Here is a 23,374-nt window from a genome sequence, read left to right on the forward strand (position 1 = left end):
CTAGGAGGAAAGAGTGTCTTAAACAGGATTTTGTTCTTTTTAGAAAGAATGCATGTGAGCACCAAGTGCTTGCAGCAGTAAGCAGTGCTTATGGTATGAATATACTATGCATGTCTTCCAAGTGCTCTCCCTTCCACATAGTGATTAGTTACTTCCAGCAGAAGGAAAATGGAGTATACATTCTTCAAGAGCTTTCATGTGCTCTTATAAAAAGGTTGTTGTCTTTACCCTATCAGAGAAACCCAAAATATCCTGAAGCTTTAGTCCATACTAAGCTTTTCCATACACGAAAATGTGCAAATGTAAGGAACAGTAATACAATTATTTTGCTCTGGTGCACAGGGAAGCAGCTCCAAACTGGCAGGACAAATGTATTTGCTCTCCGTACCAAGACTATGGGTGGGGTTAGAAATCACTTCACCAAATGGCTTTTGAAGCTGTCGTTGACAGTCTTTCATTAGGGCTTTTTAGACACTGCAAAGCTAAATTAGTCACACCTTTATTTGAACAGACTTTCCTCACCCACCTCTGCAAAATCACCACATGTGCTCAGAATTTCAGCTCCCTCATAAGCTCCTTGGCGCAGGGGGTGACCTACGTTAAGGGCCTCCCCCAGCTCTGAAAATACAGACATGCAAGCCTTAAAAGCCTGAGTTAATTTTGTTCCTCTATTCCCACACCTTACTGGAATCTGGCAGCAAAAAGTCTCAGTTTGCAGATTTTGCAGACAGACGTTTGAGAAGGGCTCACTGGCAGAAAGAAGAAAGCGATGGAGCAAAACAGCCACTGGAATCCAGAAACAGAGAGACAGGAGGATGAAGCAAATGGAAGAGTATAGAAAGTCTGCCACGTGAAAATAAGATTAAGAGAGGGATGAGTTATTAACAGATGATGGAAAATTTAAGAGGAAGATAGAAAACTATAACAGAGGAAACAGAAGTGGGAAGAAGCAGTCATGGGATATATAGGGGCAAATACAGCTGTAAAAGGGTGGGGAAAAAATCAAAACCACATTTACACCCATTTTTCTTCCTAACAAGAGGGATTAAAGATTTGTATAGGGAATACGTCTGTATCAGTTTAAAATGCTGCGTGAAAAACAGCAGAAAGCAAAGCATGAAGTTAGCAACGTGTCCTATTTTCAGCCCCAGAACTCAAGAGACTCCAGCAGTTCTCAGGCAATTGCTTTCTGCAGTGATTCAGCGGAGTTAGGCACAGAGGAGTCCTGGTTTCTCCTGGAGACTGTGGTTTAAACCCTAGAGTTGTTGCCAGAAACAGCAGACAGAAAGGGACCTGGAAGGGTTCTGGACACTTGTCTCCACTTGTGCCTATTTGTTGTTGCCACTGTCACTTCCTTCCTTATGCACTTTTCCCTATGAAGCACACACTAGTTACTGAGCTTCAGTAATTCCTATCACCAAATGAGCACATATCCACCATAGATACATATTTAGTTCCTTCCCATAACTTGTGCTAACCCACCTGAAAGATGTAAAATCTTACTCTTTTGAAGAATCTACCAAAAGTGCACCTAGAGTCAATTAATCTGTTTCCCCAAACCTACAGAAAAGGACCATGAGGAGCAAGCACCAGGGAAGTGAAGGTGAGAGTAGCTTTGTATCCCTCAGCCCTGTTTTACTGCTCTTTCTTGAAGGTCACCTTTTTACTTCTATTGACAAAGAAATGAAAAAATAAAGGGAAATAAAACGAATTGTGAACAATTATTTAGAAGTGGGATCAAATATTTTCTAGCCAGCTCCTCTCTTCATTGGGTACCCAAATGAACATTATCTGGGTTCAGTTGCTAAGAGTTTGTTTTCAGAGAAGAGGAAACAATCACTGGGATGTACTCTGGAACTAAACAGAGTTTTTGCTTTTATGCTTATTTTGCTGCTGGATCGCTGCAACCACTGAAAATATCTGCTGCCCCTGTGCCCAGAGTGTTATTTGAAGCTCACAGGTCTATTTATGAGTCAAAGTCCTATTGTTTAAAAAAGACAAAAACCAAAGTAGGTAGAGTTTATATCTTTACTCCACTTGACCCACGAGGAAGCATCAAAGTTTCTTGCCTTTTTTCCCCTCCTCTTCCCAACAAGGAAGGATAGAATAGGACAAACAAGGAGCTATTGTTCAGACCTGATCAAAAGCAGAAGAGGCACATCTCTGTTCAAAGGGAGTCTGTCTGCTTCAGATGGTGTGAACAGTCATAGAAATTCATGTAACTCTCTCCCCTCCATGCACACAAGGCCACCCTTGCTGAGCATTTGCTCAGCCACTGCCAACCTCATCCTAAACACCACCACTAAAGTCAACCTGCTCATATCTCCAGTGCTTCAATGCTGAAAGTTAGGACATCAGCAACTGCAGATTGAGGATTTTTGTTTGTTTGTTTGTTTCAAATCAGAGCAAGTTGCCAGCTGAGGCAATCAGTGCCTATCCTGCAACCTCAGCCTTCAGGCTGAAAAGGCATGGAAAGCACTTATATGGCAAGGAACAACCCCTGGCTTGAAACAATTTTTTCTGAGTAGAAGCATTTGATGCTGGTAGTGCCAATAACACACCTTGCAGCAAGTACCTTCGCGTGTCCTTTGCCTCAGCGTCACTTTCTTTTAGACTAGCACAGATACTTCCTCAACTGCCAGTTTTAACAGTATACAAGATTTCCAGAAAGCATCTTTCAACCAGGGGAACATGACAGATTTTTTTAATATCAGCTTACAAGTAATAAAAAAGTAACGTATTTTTGGCTATTTAGATAGTGACGTGTCTAAAACAAACTCCTTTGTTTCCAGCAGCTGTTAACAATACCTGTAGGGAGCTGTTCCCAAGGCAGTTATCTCTGGCACTGGCGGCAGGAGGATGTAAACAGCATGTATCATGTTAATGGAAAACATTGTGCAGCCAAATCTGAAAGGAGCAGTGTTTAGCTGGGCCTCTCTCACAGGGATTACGTTCTCACACGCAGTTGGGGCTCCGGGCAGTGCTGGCAGTGCAGCCCAGCCGGAGGCACTGAGCCCGGGAGGATGTGCAGTGACAGCCCCGGGCTGGCAGCTCAGGGTCAGTGCCCAGGGAACACCTCCAGGAAGGGTTAGGCAGGAGCCAGTGTGTGGCTGTCTGCCTCCATCCACACAGATGGACCCCAAGATCAGGAAGATACTGATGGGTTATTTTGAATGACATAGTCCAGGCTTGTACACTGTGGGAGGTGTGATGGGAAGCCTTTCTGTCTTTCTTGATAATTTAATGAGCTGTTGTAATGAGGGATCCACTGAGCCCCTCATTTGTATGCAGTTCCCACATGAGATGTGAATATTAAATTCCTCCAAGTATGAATCAGCACCTCTTACTCCCACAGCTTCCCTCTATCTCTCAATCTTCACCAGCTCCACAGCTCCAAATTCCCCTCATGGTCCTGTGGGCTCCCCCACTTCACTGTCACCTCAGTAGGGACCAGAGGAGATTGATGCATGCTGGTCACAGTCAGAAGTATCAGGGACTCAGTAGAACAAAGCAGGAGACAAGGTCTCAGTTCTTGAAAGCCAACTGCAACCAGGCGAGTGCCGTGCCCTGCTAGCCTTCGGGAAAATTGTATGACATGGGAAATTTAACCATCGCTGTCTCTGACACCTGGTAGTTTAAATAATGAATTGGTAATTATAAACCCTTTTGACATAAAAACGAAGTTTAAAAAAGCAAACTTTTGAGACACACCTTTCAATGGTTGAGGGCTTTCCCACGTAGATTCCACCAGCAGCCGTCACTCAGCACTGGCAGACAGCAGGTGCTTGCCACTCCAAACAGGGAGAGACACTCACCAAACTAGAAAAGTCAGGGGCTAAACAAGTTTGCAAAAAGCAGCAATTCCAGTCCAGAAATCATTTCCATAGCAGAGAGGAGGAAGTGTTCCCTGAGGACAAGGAGGCTGGCTGGATTTTGCTTTTTTCCTGCTGAATAGATGTTCTTTCGTATGCAATAAAGAAGGAAAAATAATGGGAGAATGAGACAAAACTGAAAAATTCACAATTGCAGTGCAAAAGTCACCACCTGCTCCTGCAAAACAGGCTGTTCTGTATTTCCACAGTCCTGGGAGATGTAGACCAGAATTTCTCAATAAAGTGTGCTAAGCTCAAAGGCATGAAGATAGTGACAGATCCAGACTTGTTAGTGCCATGAACATTTGTCTTGGCCCCAACATACAGTGTGTACACAAAGTGCTGCATCTACCATCTAATGCCTTCCATGTTATAACCAAAACTGTGCAGAAAGTCTCAACCCAGAAATGTTTAGAGACTGAAGTTCAACTGCATGCCTCAATATAAAAACAAACCCAGGATTTTAAACACCACAATTTCTGCTGTGGAGTCCTTCCCACAGTCACCCAGACTCAGTTGCTTGAGACCTCCAGGACCAAAGCCAAGAGTGTAAAAGGAAGGAGAAAGTACAAACTTCATACCCAGTAAATGGGAACTTTATTAAACTACCAAGTTACTCCGAAATGTATAAATGTTCCATTAAATACAGTCAGTTTTCTTTTACGCATATTCATAGAAATTTATTTACATGTTCCAAACACATTTAAATTATTTTTCAAGCTTGCTACCAATAAAATCTGTTGGTTTCTTAAAAAAAAAAAAAGGAAAAAAGTCAATCATCTGCTCTTGCAGATGTGCATACATCTACATAGATACAAGTAAGAAGGTAGATGCTTTTGTATCCAACCCACAGTGGAGGCAGTATCCAAAAAGCTTATCCAAAAAAGCAAAATATTTGCCCTTGCAGAAAAGTGGGCTCTATAAATTCTCCTTGTGGGACAGACTCAAACAAAAGGCCCTGTGCAATACTTTATGGTGTTTGGGTATGATGTCTGCATCAAGATTGGCTGGTATGTGGGAGGAGCTAAAGGCCCCTTGCCAGATTCAAACCTCAAAGTTAGCTGTTCCTGATACCAGCCCGTGAGAAGCATGTGAGCTCATTCTCACTGAATTATGCTCTCCCAGCATGGAGGGATAGAGCAGACAAACAGATCTAGCACTAGTATGTCAATGCCACTCGTCCAAAGAGATTTCCCATTTGTTTTTTATTTTATTATTATATGAGGCTTCATTCATAAATGAATAAAAGGCAATTCTTTAAACAAAATGCTTAGGAGAACAGCACTTCCCCTATCCTAAATACATTTCTCTTGGGAAGATGCACAGCATGCTGAAAGAGTTTTCCCTCATTCTCTGTATCTTAGTCCGACAGAGGTTAAAATTTATATCTCCAGGAAAAAAATGGGCATTTTTACTTTGCAAAAAGCTTATCAAATGCTAGTTTAATTCCTTTAGAGTCTTTAAACATTAAAAACCACATTTGAAGCAACCAAAGAACTCTACAAAAACATTGTCATGCGTAAGCTCTGTGTTTCATGCTAAATATTCTTGTTGACAAGGAGAAGGAGTGGAGGAGGAGGAGGCAGGGAAACTAATGGCTCAATCAGAGCCATTGCAACATTCAAGTAGTTTGGTAGTGTACAAACCAGTGGAAACATGGAATGGTAAGAAAGTGCTCGGCACTACATTGCAGCCTTCAAGAGCTGAACTGCAAACATCCTGATATGTATCATAAATATATGGCACTTCTGTATGACCAAAAGCTGGCAAGTTTGCTTGTGATCAAAACAAGTCAGGAGTAGTCATCATGCCAATGGCCCTTCCAACAGGCACAGCCTCCAGCTGTGCTATCCAATGCAGCACCAGCCATATCCACTTGTGCATGCAAGACAATGCTGCCACATTCTTGGAGAACAAGCCTCCTGCCCAGCAGAAAGCCTTCCCCAGACACACATACACATTCATAAAACATGCTATAAATTCTTCAGGGAGGTTAAAGACAGCCACAAACAGAAAACGTCTTGTTTTACAATTTTTTGGCCAGCAGTTCCCAGTCTGTCCAATTGCCAGCAATGGACTTTGCAACAGGCAAAAATAGTTCCCTAATCCAAGGAATTGAAAGCAATGGAAAGCACAATCACCTAAGTTCATTTCAGTACTGTTCCACAGTATTCATTTTGACATCAAATAAGAAACCAACAAGCACAAAGGCTTGAGTCCTAGGAAGAATCTTATGTACACAAAAAAAACTGGCCTTAATCCATGTTTTCTGTCACAAAGTGTTTCATCTCATTTCATTCATGTAGGTAAAACTTCTTAAAACTTTTTGGCTTTGGTAACTTTTTTTATCACAAATGCGAAGATTTGTTGTTCTGCTCACATTCCATCACAGTAGCTTTAAATACATTCAAATTCATAAAAAAGGATTTAGACCAGAACACAGCTACTTGCCCTTTTCCAACAGTGTGCTGTACTTCAATAAGCACATGATGCCATGCATTGGCAAGGTTACTGTTTTAAGGAATTTCACTACACAGACATCCAGTGCTTAGACAAGTGTTCACATTCCAAGGTTAAAAAACCCCTCTCTCCCTTATTTCAACAATGGCTTCAGTATTTTACCAATTGTCGTTCGGTTTGCATCCTTCAGTTTAAGAGATGCCTGTTCCTCTGTTCCCTGTTCCTTTGGTGCAGGCTCTGCTTTTGTGCTGACAGCTTCTCCCTGCAGGATGGTTCTTCCAACCACTCTGGCACTATTTGCTCTCTTTAAGGTACTCATGCTGTTCTCCTTTGGATTTGGATCATCAGAGGTCGCTGCTGGCTTCACTTTAGGCAGCCTCTGGGACACAGACCTTGTGATGGGCGGTGGTCTGGACGAGCTGGATAGATCCACTTTTGCACGCTTTGAAGAAGAGGCCACTGTATTCCTTGCAAAGTTTGGGACAGCAGGTGGTGCTTTGGGAATACTGACTGTGGCAACCTTGGTGTCATCTGCAGAGGTCTGAGGTTTTACGCTGGAGCGACACATCTTTGTTTCATCTGTCTTTGATTTGACACTATTCCTAATGGGTTTAGAGATTGGTTTTCTGGCAGCTCCTTTGTCTCTCTCGAAATGAGCACTGCTTGAGGTGACAGTGCCCCTTCGTAACTTTGGCTCTTCTACTGACATGCTGTGCCTGTAGGGACTTCTTGGGAGCGTGTCTGTTGTGCCTCGGACGGAGTTGCGATGGGACAGCCGACTTTCCACTGTACTGCTTTCACGAAGGGCTGGCTTGGCTTCTGGCTTTTTCACACTGCTGGGTGCCCTGTTTGACCGAGAAATAGGCACCACCTTCCGCATACTTTCGTTCTCAGAGGCATTCAAAGTTCTGACAGGTCTGGAAGGAGCTGTGTGGCTAGGCCGAGTGCCACTGGATTTTGTGGAGCTTGGAGATCGATCTTTTAGTGCATTTGTCTTTGGTCCTACTAGATCTTTATTTTTTATGGGTTTTTCTTTAGGAAGAGTGTGCTTGCTATCAGCATCATCCTTATCATTGGCAGAAGTGTGAAGAGACAGGTCCTTGTCAGCAGTGGAATTCAGGTTTGAGAAGAAAGATCTAGCCTTGTTCTGAGCATCACTGCCAGAAGAGCATGCTTTGCCAGTCTCACTTCTTATTTCGTTGCCTGCTGCTTTAAAATCATTTCCCTCTTCAGAGTCCAATGTCAAAGAACAATCAGTTGTAGTATCTGACATGTAGCACACTGGCCCATCTTCCCTACTTCCTGAAACACTTGTATCCATAGACGTAAGGCTGCTGCTGTTGGGCTCTAAAGCTTCATTCTTGCAACCCACTGCCTTGGCTTGATGGTCGTGGGCCTCTCTGGAACTTCGGCAAGCTGGAGGCAGCTCGTCATCAGCAGTGCTCAGGGAATGAAAGCTTAGATCATCTAGAGTCTCCAGGTCTGTCCCACCAGCATCCTCTAAATATAATAAAGGTGCATCTTCTGTAGGCTTTGCTCCTTGAATATCAAACTTACGCAACCCTTTAACAAGTTCACGCTCCTCAAATGCAAGGGCCAGAGCATTTATATCTGTGGACTCCTCACAGGACACGTTGGAAGTGTGCAAGTTGTAGTCAGTGCTCCTCTGTGAGTAATGAGCACCTGGACCAGCTGAGCCACTGAGGTGACTGGGCTGAGCTGGAGACACCTGCACAGGGCCACCACTTTTCACTTCCATTTCAGACTGTTGGTGTAAGTGCAAGTTATTTAAATTGAGATCTCTTGTGTCTTTGGATTCTGTCCAGGCTGCATTTGGTCTTGCTTGTCGGGTGTTTGCACGGGGAAGGCTGTTAAACTTGTTTGGATCCTCATCTTTTGAGATTTCCAGGAAACTCTGCAACTCCCTGTCTGCAGTCACCCCCAAAGAAAGTCGAGAGCGTCTGGAATTTGTGTTTCTGTACAAAGGGCTTTGAGGCCTCTGCTGCAAGAAGGGAAGAAATTCTCCAAGTCCGTTTTTAGCCAACATCTCTACATCATTTTCACTGCTGCTCCGCCCAAAGCTCCCAAGCTCTCCAGCTGCCCAGGATCGACGCTTCTCCTCCAGCTCCTTTCGCCTTTGCAGACTATGAAGTTCCTGGATCTCTCGTTCCCTATTCTCCTGAAGGAGGAAAATCACAAATACATGTCTCAGAGGACAGTGTCCGATGCATAAGAACAAGACACACTCCTTCCTCTCTCTCTTAATTTCTTCCCACTGAAGTTAGTTCCTACTGCTATCACCCGCTCCCAGCCTCCAACACATACACGGGCATGAAATCACTGCAGCAACCACAGCCTGCAACCATTACCCCTATGGAGAGCAGCTCCCTGCATGACTAATGGGACAACACATCCATCCGGTTAGCGTACGCAAAAAAAATGCACCAGACCTTGCAAAAACAATTTGACCCATCAAATCCAAGGAGATGTCACATCTTAGAATCACAGAATATGCTGAGTTGGAAGGGAACCACAGGGATCACTGAATTCAACTCCTTGCCCTGGACAGGACCATCCCCAAGAGTCACACCATGTGCCTGAGAGCATTGTCCAAACACTTCCTGAACTCTATCAGGCTTGATGCCATGACCTCTTCCCTGGGGAGCTGTTCCAGTGCCCAACCACCCTTCAGCCAAGCCAAAGAGTTCCAGATGCAAGACGGAGAGCATCAAGTCCTCACTAAGTTTAAAGGTGGCAGTTTTACCAGGTTAGTAAACCTCTACCTAATCTTTACATTCATATTTTAAGACTAACTTGTCTAACCAGCACACAGCCAATGTGTTTTTTCCAGCCCACCTTACTGAAAATGCAATTGTTCCTCAGCAAGTCCAACTTCTACACAGTGATACCTTTCTCTAACATTACAGACTGAAAATTTCATGAAACAGCATTGCTTAATTGCAATATTAAAAATTATTATTAAATAATAATTTTAAAAATAAATATTGCTTAATTAAAAGCAAATAGAAAAGTTAACACAATGCCTCATGATACTTAGACATCAACTGACACCACTCAAGGACCATCAATCAATGTCTCACTCCAATTTTGGATCTCATAATCACTGTTGGTTTCAAAAACTGGCAACTGTAGTACAGAGACTGCCAGGGTAGGATGGAGATTTTGGCAGCTAAGCTGAGGGATTTTGGTTCAGGAAGCCATAAAAAGGTAGTTTGAACTAGAAAGACAGCACAGAAAACACCTTTTACTAAAATAATTAGCAGTGATTTACTGTGAATATCAGCATTTTAACTGTTACTTCTAGGCTTCAGATTTAATCTAACTGCACCTTTGGTTGAACTTTCTGGGTTACTTTCTGAAATGAAGAACTTGGCTTGTTGCAGCCATTACAGCTGTAGCAAAAGAAAAAGGGAAGAGGCTAGTCTTTACAGAGGATTCAAAAATTACATGATTTTCCAGCATGTTGTTAAATCTGGTCTAATCAATGACACACTGTTTAAAAAAAAAAAAAAAATCACACCTTTATTTGTCTAAAGCTCTTTGTAGTTTAATCTTCCCGTTGTGACAACGGAAGAGCTGCACCACTAGAAAAAGTCACCTGAAAGCTTTCAGTAAACAAAAGCCTAATGCTTTGTGATGAATGGATTAATCTACACCTCTTAAAGTGGATTTGAGACTACACTGGGCTCTGAAAGATAGGATGCATTAGAGACCTAAGAAACCTGAACATCTAAGAAAGGAAAAAGAAAAAAACTTGCATTTCAGGAAAAATGTTTGGCCGGAAACTTTCTTTCACAGGTATGGAATTACAGAGTGAATTCTTGTGAAATGCTAAAGCTCTACTTTAAATATACCACTGTGAAGAGAAATGGCTAAAAATAGTTGTAGATATTAATACCATTAGAAAAAGAATATTTTAACCATACCCAAAAGGAGTTTTAGGAGATTTTACTCAGATGAAAATCTATTTTCAGCACACAGTTAGACATGTCAAAAATTTCAAAAAATGTTTAAGCATTTGAAATATATGCACATGGCCATTGTGGTACAAGCCATCTTTTTAGACTGTTGGATGTGCTGTCTACACATCACATTCTTTTGTCAGAACTGACATTTTTATTCTAAATCGTTCTGCTAATTTTGTAGGAACAACAGTCAATCCACAGTTAGCAAGCAAATCATCTCAAAATTCACAAGCAAGAGTCTAACTTGCCATTTTTTTAGAGTGTAGCTGCTTACTGCAGAGAGAGGACCTCAAAAGTCATAGCTACCCAACAACCACTTGTAATATGTGACTGAATGAAAACCTCAATCCCTAATATTTGAAAAAATATGGATGAAGTCACCTCTTGCTAAACTGACTGCAATAGCTATCACCATTTGGTTTTATACATTTGTGCAATGTTCACCCTCGTGTAACTGCGTGTTGTCTTGGGTGGTAAAGGTTAGGTAAACTAATGGTACAACAGGCACAATAGCAGAACATCCTGTCAGCTCACTCCGAATCGAGACTGTTCTCTTCTTTCTGAATAAAAGCTTTTATCAAAAGTGCTGCCAAATGCAGACTGCAAAAGGGCATTGAACCAACTAATTTATGCTATTTATTAAGATCTAAGAAATATCTGTAACAATAGACAGACTATGCTGAACCAAAACTGTAACAAATGCCAATACTGCTCCTCCATCTTAATACATTTCCTGAATTATTTACCAATTAAGGGTACTCGGCGAATGAATGCTCACACTGGGGATAAGGGATCTTGCTGTCATAAACCTCTTTCACTTCTTAAGTTTTACCCACAAAAAACCATTTGGAAGGACAAAGCAGAATACACAGCCCTTACTTTACTTGGTAAAGTGCCTCTAGCCATGTAAAGAAAGGCAGTGGAGAGCCTGAGCTAGTGCAGATTCAGGCAGGTATGTCCGAGGAATGGCCACACCTTTCCTTTTGCCTTTCCAATGATCCAACACTACCAGCGAGCCATAGTCAGGAAGTCTGTGCAATCTGTCTCACAGCTCAGCTTAGCAGTCACCAGCCTCCTCACCAAAAGAGAAGGGAGGAGCTCACTTACAAGCAGGCCAGTGAACAACCCTGATGTATCATGCCAGTGGTCTCGCCTGCCAGAAGATGCAGAGCAGCAGAGCTGCCAACAATGGCCATTTCCCACCTGGCTTCTGGCAAGGAGGGCAGTTTTCTGTAGCCATTTGAGCAAATATATCAAATACAAGATACAAAATGCCCCTTAAGCAGAAAAAACAACAATTCATGTGAACCAATATCCACTTCAAAAGTGTGAGAATTTCATTCAGCACTCTTACCTTAACTGCTGTGTTGAATCTTGTACAGAAGTCCCTAAATATCTGGAAACATTCATCCAACTTCATAGTTTCTTTGTCTTCACAGAAAAAGTCAATGAGAGCATTTCCCTCCTTTTGCAATTCTCGTTTCTGGTGTTCAAGCTCCTTTAGATGCCTGACAGCAAACTGTAGCAAAAACCATACACACACGAACCAGACAGAAAATTAAAGTCACAACAGGTCACGTATATATTAGGAACTTAAGAAATTCATGTTGCAACCTAAAAGTTGTTACAGAGCCCAGGAAATTAACATCTTGAAGGAGAACTCCTACTAACAAAAGGAAACATGCCATTTCAGCAAACTGAGTAAAAAAGGCCAGCAAAAATGGATCAATCAAAATGTACATTCTAGTGACTAGGATGGAAACCAGGAAAAAGCTCAAAAGCCCTCGAACAAACTTACAGCTTTAATTTTTAGATGGGTAAAATCAAAGACTGTACTAGAACACTGACAGACCTCTTGGGAGTTCCTTAAAAGCTCCTCATTCCTTATTTTTCCATTTCCCCCTCAACCAAGCACAAAGGATTAATTCCTCCCCACTTTTCCAAAAACACATGTGAACTGATTCATGGACATACATCACAAAATCAATTCCTTCCTAAGGTGATCCTAGACCACAATAAAAAAGGTTTTCATGCTTGAAAGGTAAGGAACCACTGAAAATATATATATTTTTTAAGACATCCAGAAAATGTTCCCATAAAGTAGCACTTTGAATTATAAGTGTAGAGTGATACAGACAGGATGGGAGTAGTTTAGTGGAAGAAGATTCAGGAGGAAGAGAATAAGGCTGTGATTAGACTCTGAGCAGCAGAACTGCTTAAAACACTTTGATCAGGTGCCCCTGACTCCTCTATCTGCATCACCAGCTATCCACTTCCATTCTTGCAGGATCCCACATCTGACACCACCTATAGCTCAAAGTAACCTGAGAAGAAAAATTAATTTTTCAGATAAATCTCTTCTCTAATTCATAGCAATCTAAATATTTTTCATAATGTAGCATTGGGGTGGGAAAATGCACCTGAAGGCCCTGGTGACCACTTAATTCAAACCTGCTTTCAGGAGTTGCTTTGAAAATTTTGCCACTAGTATAGGAACAAACATGACTTGCTAGTCTTAAGAAAAAAAAAAAAAAGTGGGGGGGGGAAAGCCCACAATAAAACCTGGACTGAAGATAAACTGGACAATTGATAAAAGCATACATCAAAAAATAGTTCCTCCCACGTATTTCAGGAATTTATTCACAAGGGTGAAATAATCAAAGCTGACTTTCAGATCACTTGGTTATCACCTGTAATTTAGAAATGAAATCCGGAAGTGTTTATGTAAGGTATGCATTTGTAAAAAAATTTTTTTTCCCAACATTTCTTTTGGAATGTGGCCTAAACCAGGTTGTAGTGCTACATAAAACCACCTATTAGATTTTTAAAAATCCCAAACATGTTAAAACATAACATTAAAGAGTCTGGGTGCAATGGATAAAAGCCAACAATTCAGAGTGAATGAGGACAGGTATTTCAATCTTAACCTGCCCCTTTCTTCATCAGCTTTTTCATCTCCTGAAAAACTACAGGAACTATTAACTATATTTGCAAGTTGAAAATAAGGGCGGGTTAAGTTCCAGATTAACACCTGCCTTCTTACTTTTAATAATTACCTGTAGCGTGAAATAGAAAAAATCATTTAATTGAAGTGTAATATGTATTTCTCGAGGCATCACCACATACTCAGAAAATACCAAGAACTCTGGTTCCAAGGCAAGAGCTATATACAGCCTGTAAAGTCACGGCTCTGAATAAGAGACTCTGTGTTAAGGGTAAATTAGTAGAGAAAAGAGTCCCTTAACCTTTCAGCTTCTAACAATATCTCTTCGGTCACCAGCAATCAAGATTCATGTGCACAGCACACCCTCAGCTAAAACTGATGTGCTCCAAAATAACATAACATGCAGATATTATATTTTGGGCAGCTGCAAAGTACAAAACCAGAGACCACTCCAAATTGTCTTATATTTAAACTACTGATCTTCATCAGTAATTTCGCACGCACTAAACATGCTTGCCTAACAAGCCTTGGGCAATGTACACTCAATATCCCTCCCTGTAAAAACACAGCCCTCCCAACACGCTTACATGACAAACAGCATGAGGCTGGAACACCTTTGTACCACTGACGGGCTAGGCATATTAAAACAGTGCTTCTGTTTATTAACAGGTCCACACAAATTATATTCAGCTGAAGAATGCTGCTGCATTCAGGCGACAGTAACGCATTAACACCGATATCCTACAAACCTGGAGGAAGTTTTCCATCTGGTGAAAGAGTTTTGGGTCTCGTCGGACGCTGTCTTTAACAGATCTTGTCTTGACAGACAGTGAGTGGAGCTCTGCTTCTACACTATCAATGGATAACCTAAAAATAGCATATACAGAGGATGTTTATCAAAGGAGAAGGAGTGGCCCACAGGTTAGCCACAACATGCTGCAAAAGTGGATACTTTACATGAGGTGCAAACGGGCTATCAAACAAGACCTGCCTGTTCAGGAAATCTTTCCAGAGTAGACACTGAAAATTAGGAGAGAGATAAGCACATTTCTTCTTATTTGCAATCTGAAAAGATTCCCATGGGGTGTGGTTTCATGATTAACTTCAGCCAGTCCTACCCACCCTACCCACCTAACCTTAGAAAGGTTAATGCTGCCCTGCCTCTGTCCAGGTGCTCCTTTTCTGTCCTGGGGTGCCTGTTCTAGCACTCATTTTTGAGATGGCCAGCCATATCTATGAACTGAAAATTAACTAGGAAAAGGAAAAGGCCAGTTTGTTCCAGATTGATTCTTTGCTTGGTCAACTGACAACATGACTGTTTGAGTGCAGGAGCTACCACAAAAAGGGGCCACAAGAGACCATCAGCCAGGACTACCAATTTTGGCAGTAGCATCTGGCATCGTTAAATTGCATGTTACACTCTTCTAAGCAGTCTCAGCAATGCAACCCACACAGTCTCAACCTCACAGTTACAATATTTCATCCTTCTACTAAATACCAGCAGTGAAGCTGCTGCTGTGAAAAGGGAACTCAGAAACTGAAGATCACAGGAAAGACCTCTGATCTGGTGTAACCTAAGCATTCTACTGGGAGACCCATGTTCCATACAACAGTTCCCACCTAAATTTCCCAGTCACTTTGAGGGTAAATGCTTCTAAACCTTTGGCATTTCCTGCATAAGAGCTTCATAAGCTTTGCCTAGGAATTGAAGCACTACAGTTTGCCAAATGATAAGAACTAACAACTGTGCACATGCTCCTCCTAAGGTTGTTTCACCAGCACCATGACAAACATTAAAGCTGAAGAACTTGTGGCAGCCTGATTGAAATGTACATGGCAGCAGACAGTGACACATGCATAAGTTTGTCAGTACACACACAAATGAATATAATGTGTGCTGGTTTTTCTCTGTGTACTTCATCTGCAAAGCTTAGTTCCTTGTTTTGGGAAAACGTGTTTTTGCAGCTAAGAAAAGCAGTAAATACAGGCTATATTTTTCTGCCTTTGAAGGAGGAAGAGGATGGTCTACAAATAAAGAAGACGAGACAACAAAAAAATAAAGAACATAGTGGTAGTTGTTTTAACATGCTCTAATTGGGTGGATTTATGAGCAACTTGTACATGACAGTTCTCTTTAAGGACCTTCCTCATGCCCGGTGATGAGGTACATGTTTAATTTTGTTTCATTTTCATGTACAGAGTGCACTCCCTGAATAGACTTCAGCATGAGATACAACAGAAGATTTTCAGTATGAACAAATGTGATCAAAGAACAAAGTGGTTAGAAAATAAGTATCATCAAATTTGGGATCCTGCTTGTTCCTCTCCTGTTTGCCAGGGGGCTTGGATGCTGAGGAAAGTTACATTCCCCAGCAGGCCACACGGCAAACTGCCAGAAAGGTGTGTGGGTTGGATGGCAGAGAGCCACACAGGTGGTCCCTCAAAAATTTTCCGATTAACTCCATGGCCACTCCTTTCCTCAGAAGATTTCAGTCTTTTGCAGACATTACTTAACCCTCCATCAGATCTAAGAAACTGGATCCATTTTGCAGCTGGGAAAAGAATGTAAATAGATTGCCCTAAGCCCAAGAGTAAGGAAGTAGCAAAACAGGGAATAGAACTTCAGCACTGCTAGCTTCCAGGTTTCAGATTTAGATCACGCTGTCTCACAAAAGTACAGTTATTGAGGTAGGAATCAGGTTCAGTTTAAAATCATGAAGCTTAAGACTTTAAGCTGAAAAAATTCAGAGCCACAAAACCTTCAGATTTTCCAACCAAGAGAGCAAATGAAACCTCAAAAAGCATCTAAGTGAAGCCAGGGGCAGCACCTGTCCCAGGTACCAGATTTGGAAAAGTATCATAGCCTGCTCAGAGACTAATGAAAATTGGTTTAAGTAAAAACAGTAACATTCTTTTAGTTCAATCCCTTAAGAATAATGAACAGGCACATGTATTTGACAGAGACAGAATTACTAAAAATCTACAGAGATCATGTAATAAAAAAACCTCATACCTGAAGGCACATTGCAGGCATACTTCTGCTAGTAAATGGAAATGAAGACCTCAAAGCTACAGTAAATATTTGTAAAGATCTGGTTTTGTGCCAAGACTTTCCTGAATAAGCCTCATTGCTTCACAAATTAGAAAATTCCAATTCCTGTCTAACCATAAGTTTTCAATTTTCTTTTAACTCACCTGGCGGCATCATGAACGCTCCTAATTTTTTCTGAAAAGTTGAGAAGAGCAGCATCTTTCTTTTGGGCTTCCTGAAACAAACATAACAAAACCAAAATACACAATCCATTAACATTCCACAGCCATGCAAAATCCCTAAGTCTGGCAGTTCTAAAGCTTCTGGGAGGGCACTTAAAGGTTTCTCTCCTGCACTGTTTTTCTTCCCATTCAATCCTAACACAACTGAGTGGAGGACACCCCTTAAAGAAAGGCAGGGATCAGAACTGGAGATTTTAAACAACAGCTTTCATTTTGCAGTGTAAAATAATACTGCTTCTGTCAGTGAACACAAGTCAGATGTATTAATAACAAATGTAAGGGAAAGAACAATTTACTGATGCCATTGTTTGAGCAGATATGATGCTTCCTGCACAAACATCAATTTATACCCTGTTGTTTGCTGGCTGGAAATCTGTTAAGCCAGTTTGTACACAGATAACCAAAGTCATAGAGATGCTTTTAAATTCTCTCCCTTCTAAAATCAAAAAGTTTAAAGAAGGGAAACATAGCTTGAAAATGTCTGCAGCAGCTTTAAAAAACACACATCAGTCATCAAGGGAGAAAGAAAAGCTATCGAGAAGGCTACTCAAAAGATTCAGTGGGAAGATCGAGAGAATTCTTATCAAAATTAGCCACTTTCACAGTGTAAGAATTTGGGACAAGAAGAGAAAATCTACAATGAATAAGTTTGATGAAGGCAAGTTTCTACACGATATAAAAACTTCAGCTTTCCATGGGGTTCAGGATAGGATGACCAGGTAGAGGTAATTTTTGGTGAATTTTGTGGCAGCAGAAGAAAGGTGAAGATTAGAGCAAAGCCATGAGAAAGATGCTTTTTCTGGAGGCACATAGCCCCTTTTATTGTCTACCAATTAATGGACCTATATTTGTAGAAGTTGCTTATATCAGCAAAATAAATGTTCTATACCAGAGCAACAAAATGCAGCAGACTCATCCCAGGTTTGTTTGCTTTTGTGTCTGCCAGCTTGAGCAGTGACGACAGTTTAAATCCAACAGCATTGCCAGCATAACCTCCCTAAAAAGAAACAATTTGCAAAAGAGCAAATGAGAAACTGAGGCATGACATCAGAGCACTACAATAGTAACAAGGAAGTATGGTCCATAAGCCATCTCCCTTTGGGACGTCACTTACCGCATTCATAATATTCCCAGCCTGAAGGACCAAGTGCAATATGGAATGCAGTTCCTCACAAGTCATTAACTCTGTAAAGAACAAGAAAATTGCTGTCTAACAATTGTTTGTTTAGAAATATACTCAGTTACCAAGCTCCTCTTCATCTCAAGCTTTTTTTTTAAATTTGACAAGAAACTACAATAAACTGAAGAGGTTGTGGGAAAGATATTGGTATGATATAATTCCAATTCACATGCACAACTGACAAACCTCAAGTCTATGTTCAGACTTTAACTTAGCAAGTGTAGTATTTCCAAGGCAACCTCCAGCAGCTAAGGAAATATTTGGGGCCTAATGCTGCAATGTGTGAAGTGCCGCACGCAAGTGGTTGAGTATCCTCACCACCTACTAATTATTCCAGTGTGAGGTAAGTGTTCTGCACCCTGCAAGATCCATTTGCCATCTGCCAGGATTGGGCTTTTGAACAATTACTCTTTTTTTTTTAGGAGACTTGGCCATAAGGCCTGAAAAGGTAACAGGCAATGTTTAAATTTTCCTTGCTTATCCCACTCCCACTATGAATCATCATTTTATTTCTGTATGATCACCAACTCAGAGCAGCATTTATTTTACTTGTCATATCAAAGATGATTTAGCATAAAGTTATGTTCAGTGTGACGAAGAGTCAAATGGAATAAAACTGCATTTTGAAGATTTCCCATCACACAAGCCTGGTTAGTACGTATGTTCATTTCTTCGCCAAATGCACAGTAATGTTCTATCTGAATTCATACAGAATTCACCTTTTCACTCAGCCATATATGAGCAAAAAACAACATATATGCAAAAAAACATGTATGTGCAGCAGAGGGATTGCCTTAGCAGTAAGATGAGGGAATTCAAAACTGTAGAGTTGATAAATGTGGCACAGCAAACCAAGTGACTCCAAATTTGCAAGTACCCATACGGCAAGAAATCAAACATGTTTCATAGTTCGTAGGGTTAATGTGAGGTACTATATGTTACACTAATGAACAAAATAAAAGGTGGATTCCTTTTGATTGCAGTGTAAATAATTAAAAAAACTATTTTGCTTCCAACTCCACATTCTATAATTGACCCTGCATTGGGCTACTCAACACAATACAGTAATCAATCATTTTGGAAGCCCATAGCTCTGGTGCATTTTTATTTCAATACTGGCAGGCTAAAACCATAATTAAACAACCTTTGATCTAACAAGTGATAGGTGAGGAAACAAGCAGGAAGAAAAAGGAGAGAATAAATAAGAGAATAGCAAATTTCACAAGGCCAAGAGGAGAAGGCAATGTCTAAAGACTTCACACAGTAAGAGCCTGCTCCGCGTCACTGTGACATACATCCATCTGCAGGCTAGATGAGAGTCCACCAGGCTGTTTAGACCATCCTAACCCTTAGTGATTATCAGCATTAGAACTGAAGTAAATATTCTCTCAGTTTAATTACAGGAAAGAAACCTGGGAGACAGCAATAGAAAAGGAGACATAACTCCTAAACAACTTCAGGCTATCAACAAACCCTGAAGTGAAAAGACCAAATGGAGAAGAGCACATGACAAAGTGGACTGAACACAGGGAAGGCTCAGTCAGTGATTTGCGTGGCTGGTCTGATGCAGGAGTTAGAGACCAAAGTGTCTACTCTCTGGAGGGAATTAATTCACCAGTTTTTTACATATGTCCTCAGTGAAGGACACGAAGGACATTAAGGCGTGGCTGCTTTTATACATAACATATTCCCCCACATATGTCTGTTGCTCAAAACACAAAGAACCATTATTTGAAAGAGATCCTAATAAAAGGCCAAACTCAGACCTAAACCCTATGGTACTGCACACTTTCCTGAGTCAAGGACAAGCTCAATCCCCAATGGTGGGAAAAGGTTTTTCTTTCCCTTTGCTTTTACTTGAAAGGACTGTTCTAATCACCAGCGCTCATAGTTGAGTATTTTACTTACTGCACCTTTTTATACCACTAGAAGCAGTCTAAGCTGTGATCTAGTAGTCTGTCAGAAATTTCCAACATGAAATAGGAATTTCATATTGAAGAACAGGACCAAGAGGCACTCAAGGTACTGTAAAGGGTCAGCATTAATGTTTAACTGAAACCAAGAAATCAACTATTTTCCTGCAGAGTAGAAGACACTACATTACCTTAACAAATAACCAGCTGCAGAAGTTCAAAACTTGTGAAATGTAAAGAACAAAACAGATATGTAGAGAAAAAGAGAAGAAAAACAGAAAACAAAGGAATAGTGACAGTATTTTCTATAATAAACACTTTAACCTATCAACACTGCCACCTCAAAAGGAAATGGCCTAGAGAAATTTAGAAAATACAGTCATTTTTTCTATGGCTCTCTGGAATGAGCAGAGAGGCGTAACAACCACATTCCATCAGAGGGAGAGCAGTGCAGGAATGAGCAAACTACTCAAAAGATGACATCCTAATTTGGTCATGGGCACCTTTGCTCCTTTCAGTTTAGGATACATTAGTTATAGGCTTTGAACATGAATTTATTGCTAGTGTATCCAAAGTCTCCAGATTTTTGAGTTTGGAAGCAAAGATCCACCAGGCACACCCTGATGGCATTTGTCAGAGGGGAGTTAGCTTCCTTTTAATAGCTAAGGTACCTGAAATTCAAGCTCTGGTCTTCGTAATGCAGACTAATTAACATGCTAACAAAAACAAGAGTATTAGGCATGTCCCAACATATTTAATTACCTTTTGTTGCCTGTCTTATAATTTTCATGTCATCCTGTAGAGAAGCACAGGAGGGTGAGAACTCCCTCTCCAACACCATGGCTTCAATCCTAAGAGCATAGCTGGAGTACACAAACAGGTTTAGAACTGACAGCCAAAAAAGAACACTTATCGTAAATAGAACAAACCAACTATCTCCTTACTTTGGCACCTGGATTAGTAAATACATGAAGGAATCAGCTTGAGACAGTTTTGATACATCTCCATCAAAGGCTTTTAATTTCTTTACCTAGAAAAGAGAAAAAAAAACACTAGCAAAGAATTTAATCAAAGATGAAGATTAACTTGACTTGGGAAGGAGGCAACATCTTGAAAAGCAGTAAATTTAAATGGAGGCATTGGAAAGTCCACCCAGTGACTAAATGGCTACACTGTCCCAAGGTCCTGTAATTTGCACATATCCCAACTACAAAAAAAATTAAAAAGTAGTGTCACTCTTCTCCCAAAAAACTAGCTACACAGTCCAGCAGCAGAAACCATGATGCCACCATTCTGATTGGTGATTTTGATTTCTGATCAATGATTGCTTTCATCGCTATGTTTAGGATACTGATGATGATCTGAAAAATAACCCCCAACTCTTCAACAACTGTGATGTACACTTGGGTGTAGTATAACTGTGTTCAAAATATCCAGCATAGGACTGCCTAGATCTTATTGGCACAATACAACTAAACTTTAAGTTACTGGGGTTTTTTTCGAGATACTTGCTTCAACCATTTCCCCAAAAATGCTTTTAAGGGGTAAACTTCATGATCTTGAGTTTGTATTTTTTTCATTCATATGAAATATTTTAAAGATAAATGCAATCTTGCATTTTAAGTGGTTTGCTGTCAGTACTCTGAGGACACCATTTACATGCAGAGGAAATACCACTGCATTAATTTTGTCGATCTTTCTTCCCAGCTCCACCAAAATCCATATATTTGCATGATCTGGAAGCCACTGATCCACCCACATACCTCCTATTTGTTTATATAGAAGAACTGAAAAATACATGCACATACATTTAAGCATAACTGGAATTTCTTCCACATCTTCCAACACAGCAACTGTGTCCAAAAGCAGAGCTCACTCTCAGTTACACTGTTTCTTCATTCCACCAACAAGTTCACACCCAGTAGGAGCTATATGTTTGCACCGATTTACACACCAGCCCATCATTCTCCCTTTGTGTAATGTCACACTTAAAGCCCATTCACAACCACATCTACACAAATGGTCTTCAGTTTTAGAAAGCATATTAAGCTATTGGACAGAGGGACACTACACCAGGGCATCAACAGTTACCTCACTGCCATGATTTAGCAAAATATCCAGAGGGATTTTTTAAAAGAATTAGCCTACAAATTGATCATTTCAGTTAGTTTTCTGTTTTGACAGTAAAAAAGCAACTGATCTATAGCAGAAGACAAATAATATGCTATGCCAAATCACGATTCTTTTAACAGCTTTTTTTCTGGTTTATTCCCATTTTTTTCCCCACATCATAAAAAATAGAAATGTTGAGAACACATTGAGAAAGAGAAAAATACAAGTTAAACAGAGAATGGAAAAGAATTACTTTTCAAATTAAAAAAAGACATCAACAAAAAAATTAACAGGAAAAAAACCCAACAAAAACTTATGACCAAGAAGGAGACCTCTAATCTGACAGCAATTTTTATTCAGGCTATCTAGCTTCATTTCCTAACACCACCATGCCCTCCCCCATTTAACTCAAGACACTCAGACAAAAGCTCCTTCTAAAGATAAACAGCATACCCATTTTTTTAGGCCTGAGAAAACTCCTAATTTACTGAGTAATTCAAGAAGTCTGCCAACAAAAAAAAACAGGAAAGACCAGACTTGACATTCCTGATAATTCTAAGGTGTTAAATGAGCAAGAAACAAACCCAAAATAAACACTTTTTCTACATCATTAAGTGGGGAGTGAGAGATAGTATATCATCTTAGTCTCTAAAGATGTTCTTTAACCTAGCTTCCCAAAAATAGTGGTCTGCAACCTAAAAACAAAAGCCTACAAATTCTCCAACTTCATTTGTATCTTGCAAATATCAGAGTTTGACTGAAAACTGATACAGACATTGAGATGTAGGAGAGAAGGAGAAAAGAAAAGCAGCCCACCAATAAAACCCACGCCACCTCACCAAAATCAGATCATACAAGCCACAGGTTAATTATAGGAGGATGCAATTTGAAGACTAAAATGCACCAAAAGTGAATAACAAGAGATCCTGAGACACTCACAGGAATATTAACTTATTCATGCTACCAATATTATATTTAAATATACTGTCAACAGTAAGTAGCAATCAATGTTTTCCATGTGGAATTTTAGTTTTACATGCACTGGATGAAATCATCTTTCTTCTATCCTACTAGGAAAAAGGCCAGGAGTCATACGAGTGAGTACTAAATCCCAGAATTAATTCAGAGGAGGAACATTCCTAAACATGCACAACAGAAGACATTGACAAGGCTGCCTTCTGATGGGTAGGATGGGGTATGAATGCCACTATGCAAAAGGCTTTGGGCAATAGTCAACCCAGAAGAAAGTCTGTGTAATCAGACCTGAAACAAAGATGTGCTCACCACCTGGTTCCAAGTCTACATCAACCACTTAACCCCCACTATCTTCTCCTCAGATATCCCAAACTACCCTTGTAAGAAGCATGAAGGCAGCTCACCTAAGAAGCCCAAAATCCAAGGATGGTAGAAAACAGTGATCAATTCCACAAACACACAAAACAGGAACATGACAGAGTTATAAGGTCCTTTTTACCCCAGAATTCAGCAAACACAGCCTGGCCCTCCATACATGTCTTAAGTTTTTCACATAGAAGACTAAATCATCTGTTAACTTGGCCTTAGAACAGTAAATAGTCTCAGAAATAGCTAAGGTGAAGATAGGACAGCAATTATTCTGTGTTCTCTTTTTAATT

At 40.5% G+C, this 23,374-nt stretch overlaps 1 protein-coding gene across 1 annotated transcript in view; it reads right to left on the minus strand.

Moving 5' to 3' along the window:
- Positions 1–5,516: 5,516 nt before the first annotated feature.
- Positions 5,517–23,374, minus strand: part of FHDC1 (FH2 domain containing 1) — a gene marked incomplete at its 5' end in the record, with an annotated part of 31,284 nt that continues 13,426 nt past the window's right edge. The window contains 8 exons of the mRNA XM_083861024.1: positions 5,517–8,511; positions 11,673–11,837; positions 14,012–14,129; positions 16,458–16,528; positions 17,425–17,532; positions 17,650–17,720; positions 20,391–20,491; positions 20,573–20,658. Of these exons, the coding sequence (XP_083717150.1) occupies positions 6,466–8,511; positions 11,673–11,837; positions 14,012–14,129; positions 16,458–16,528; positions 17,425–17,532; positions 17,650–17,720; positions 20,391–20,491; positions 20,573–20,658 (2,766 nt within the window). The 3' untranslated portion in view covers positions 5,517–6,465. The remainder of the gene's footprint in view (positions 8,512–11,672; positions 11,838–14,011; positions 14,130–16,457; positions 16,529–17,424; positions 17,533–17,649; positions 17,721–20,390; positions 20,492–20,572; positions 20,659–23,374) is intronic.

This window comes from Zosterops lateralis (genome assembly GCF_965231275.1).
Source record: "Zosterops lateralis genome assembly, chromosome: 5".
NCBI classification, from domain to species: domain Eukaryota; kingdom Metazoa; phylum Chordata; class Aves; order Passeriformes; family Zosteropidae; genus Zosterops; species Zosterops lateralis.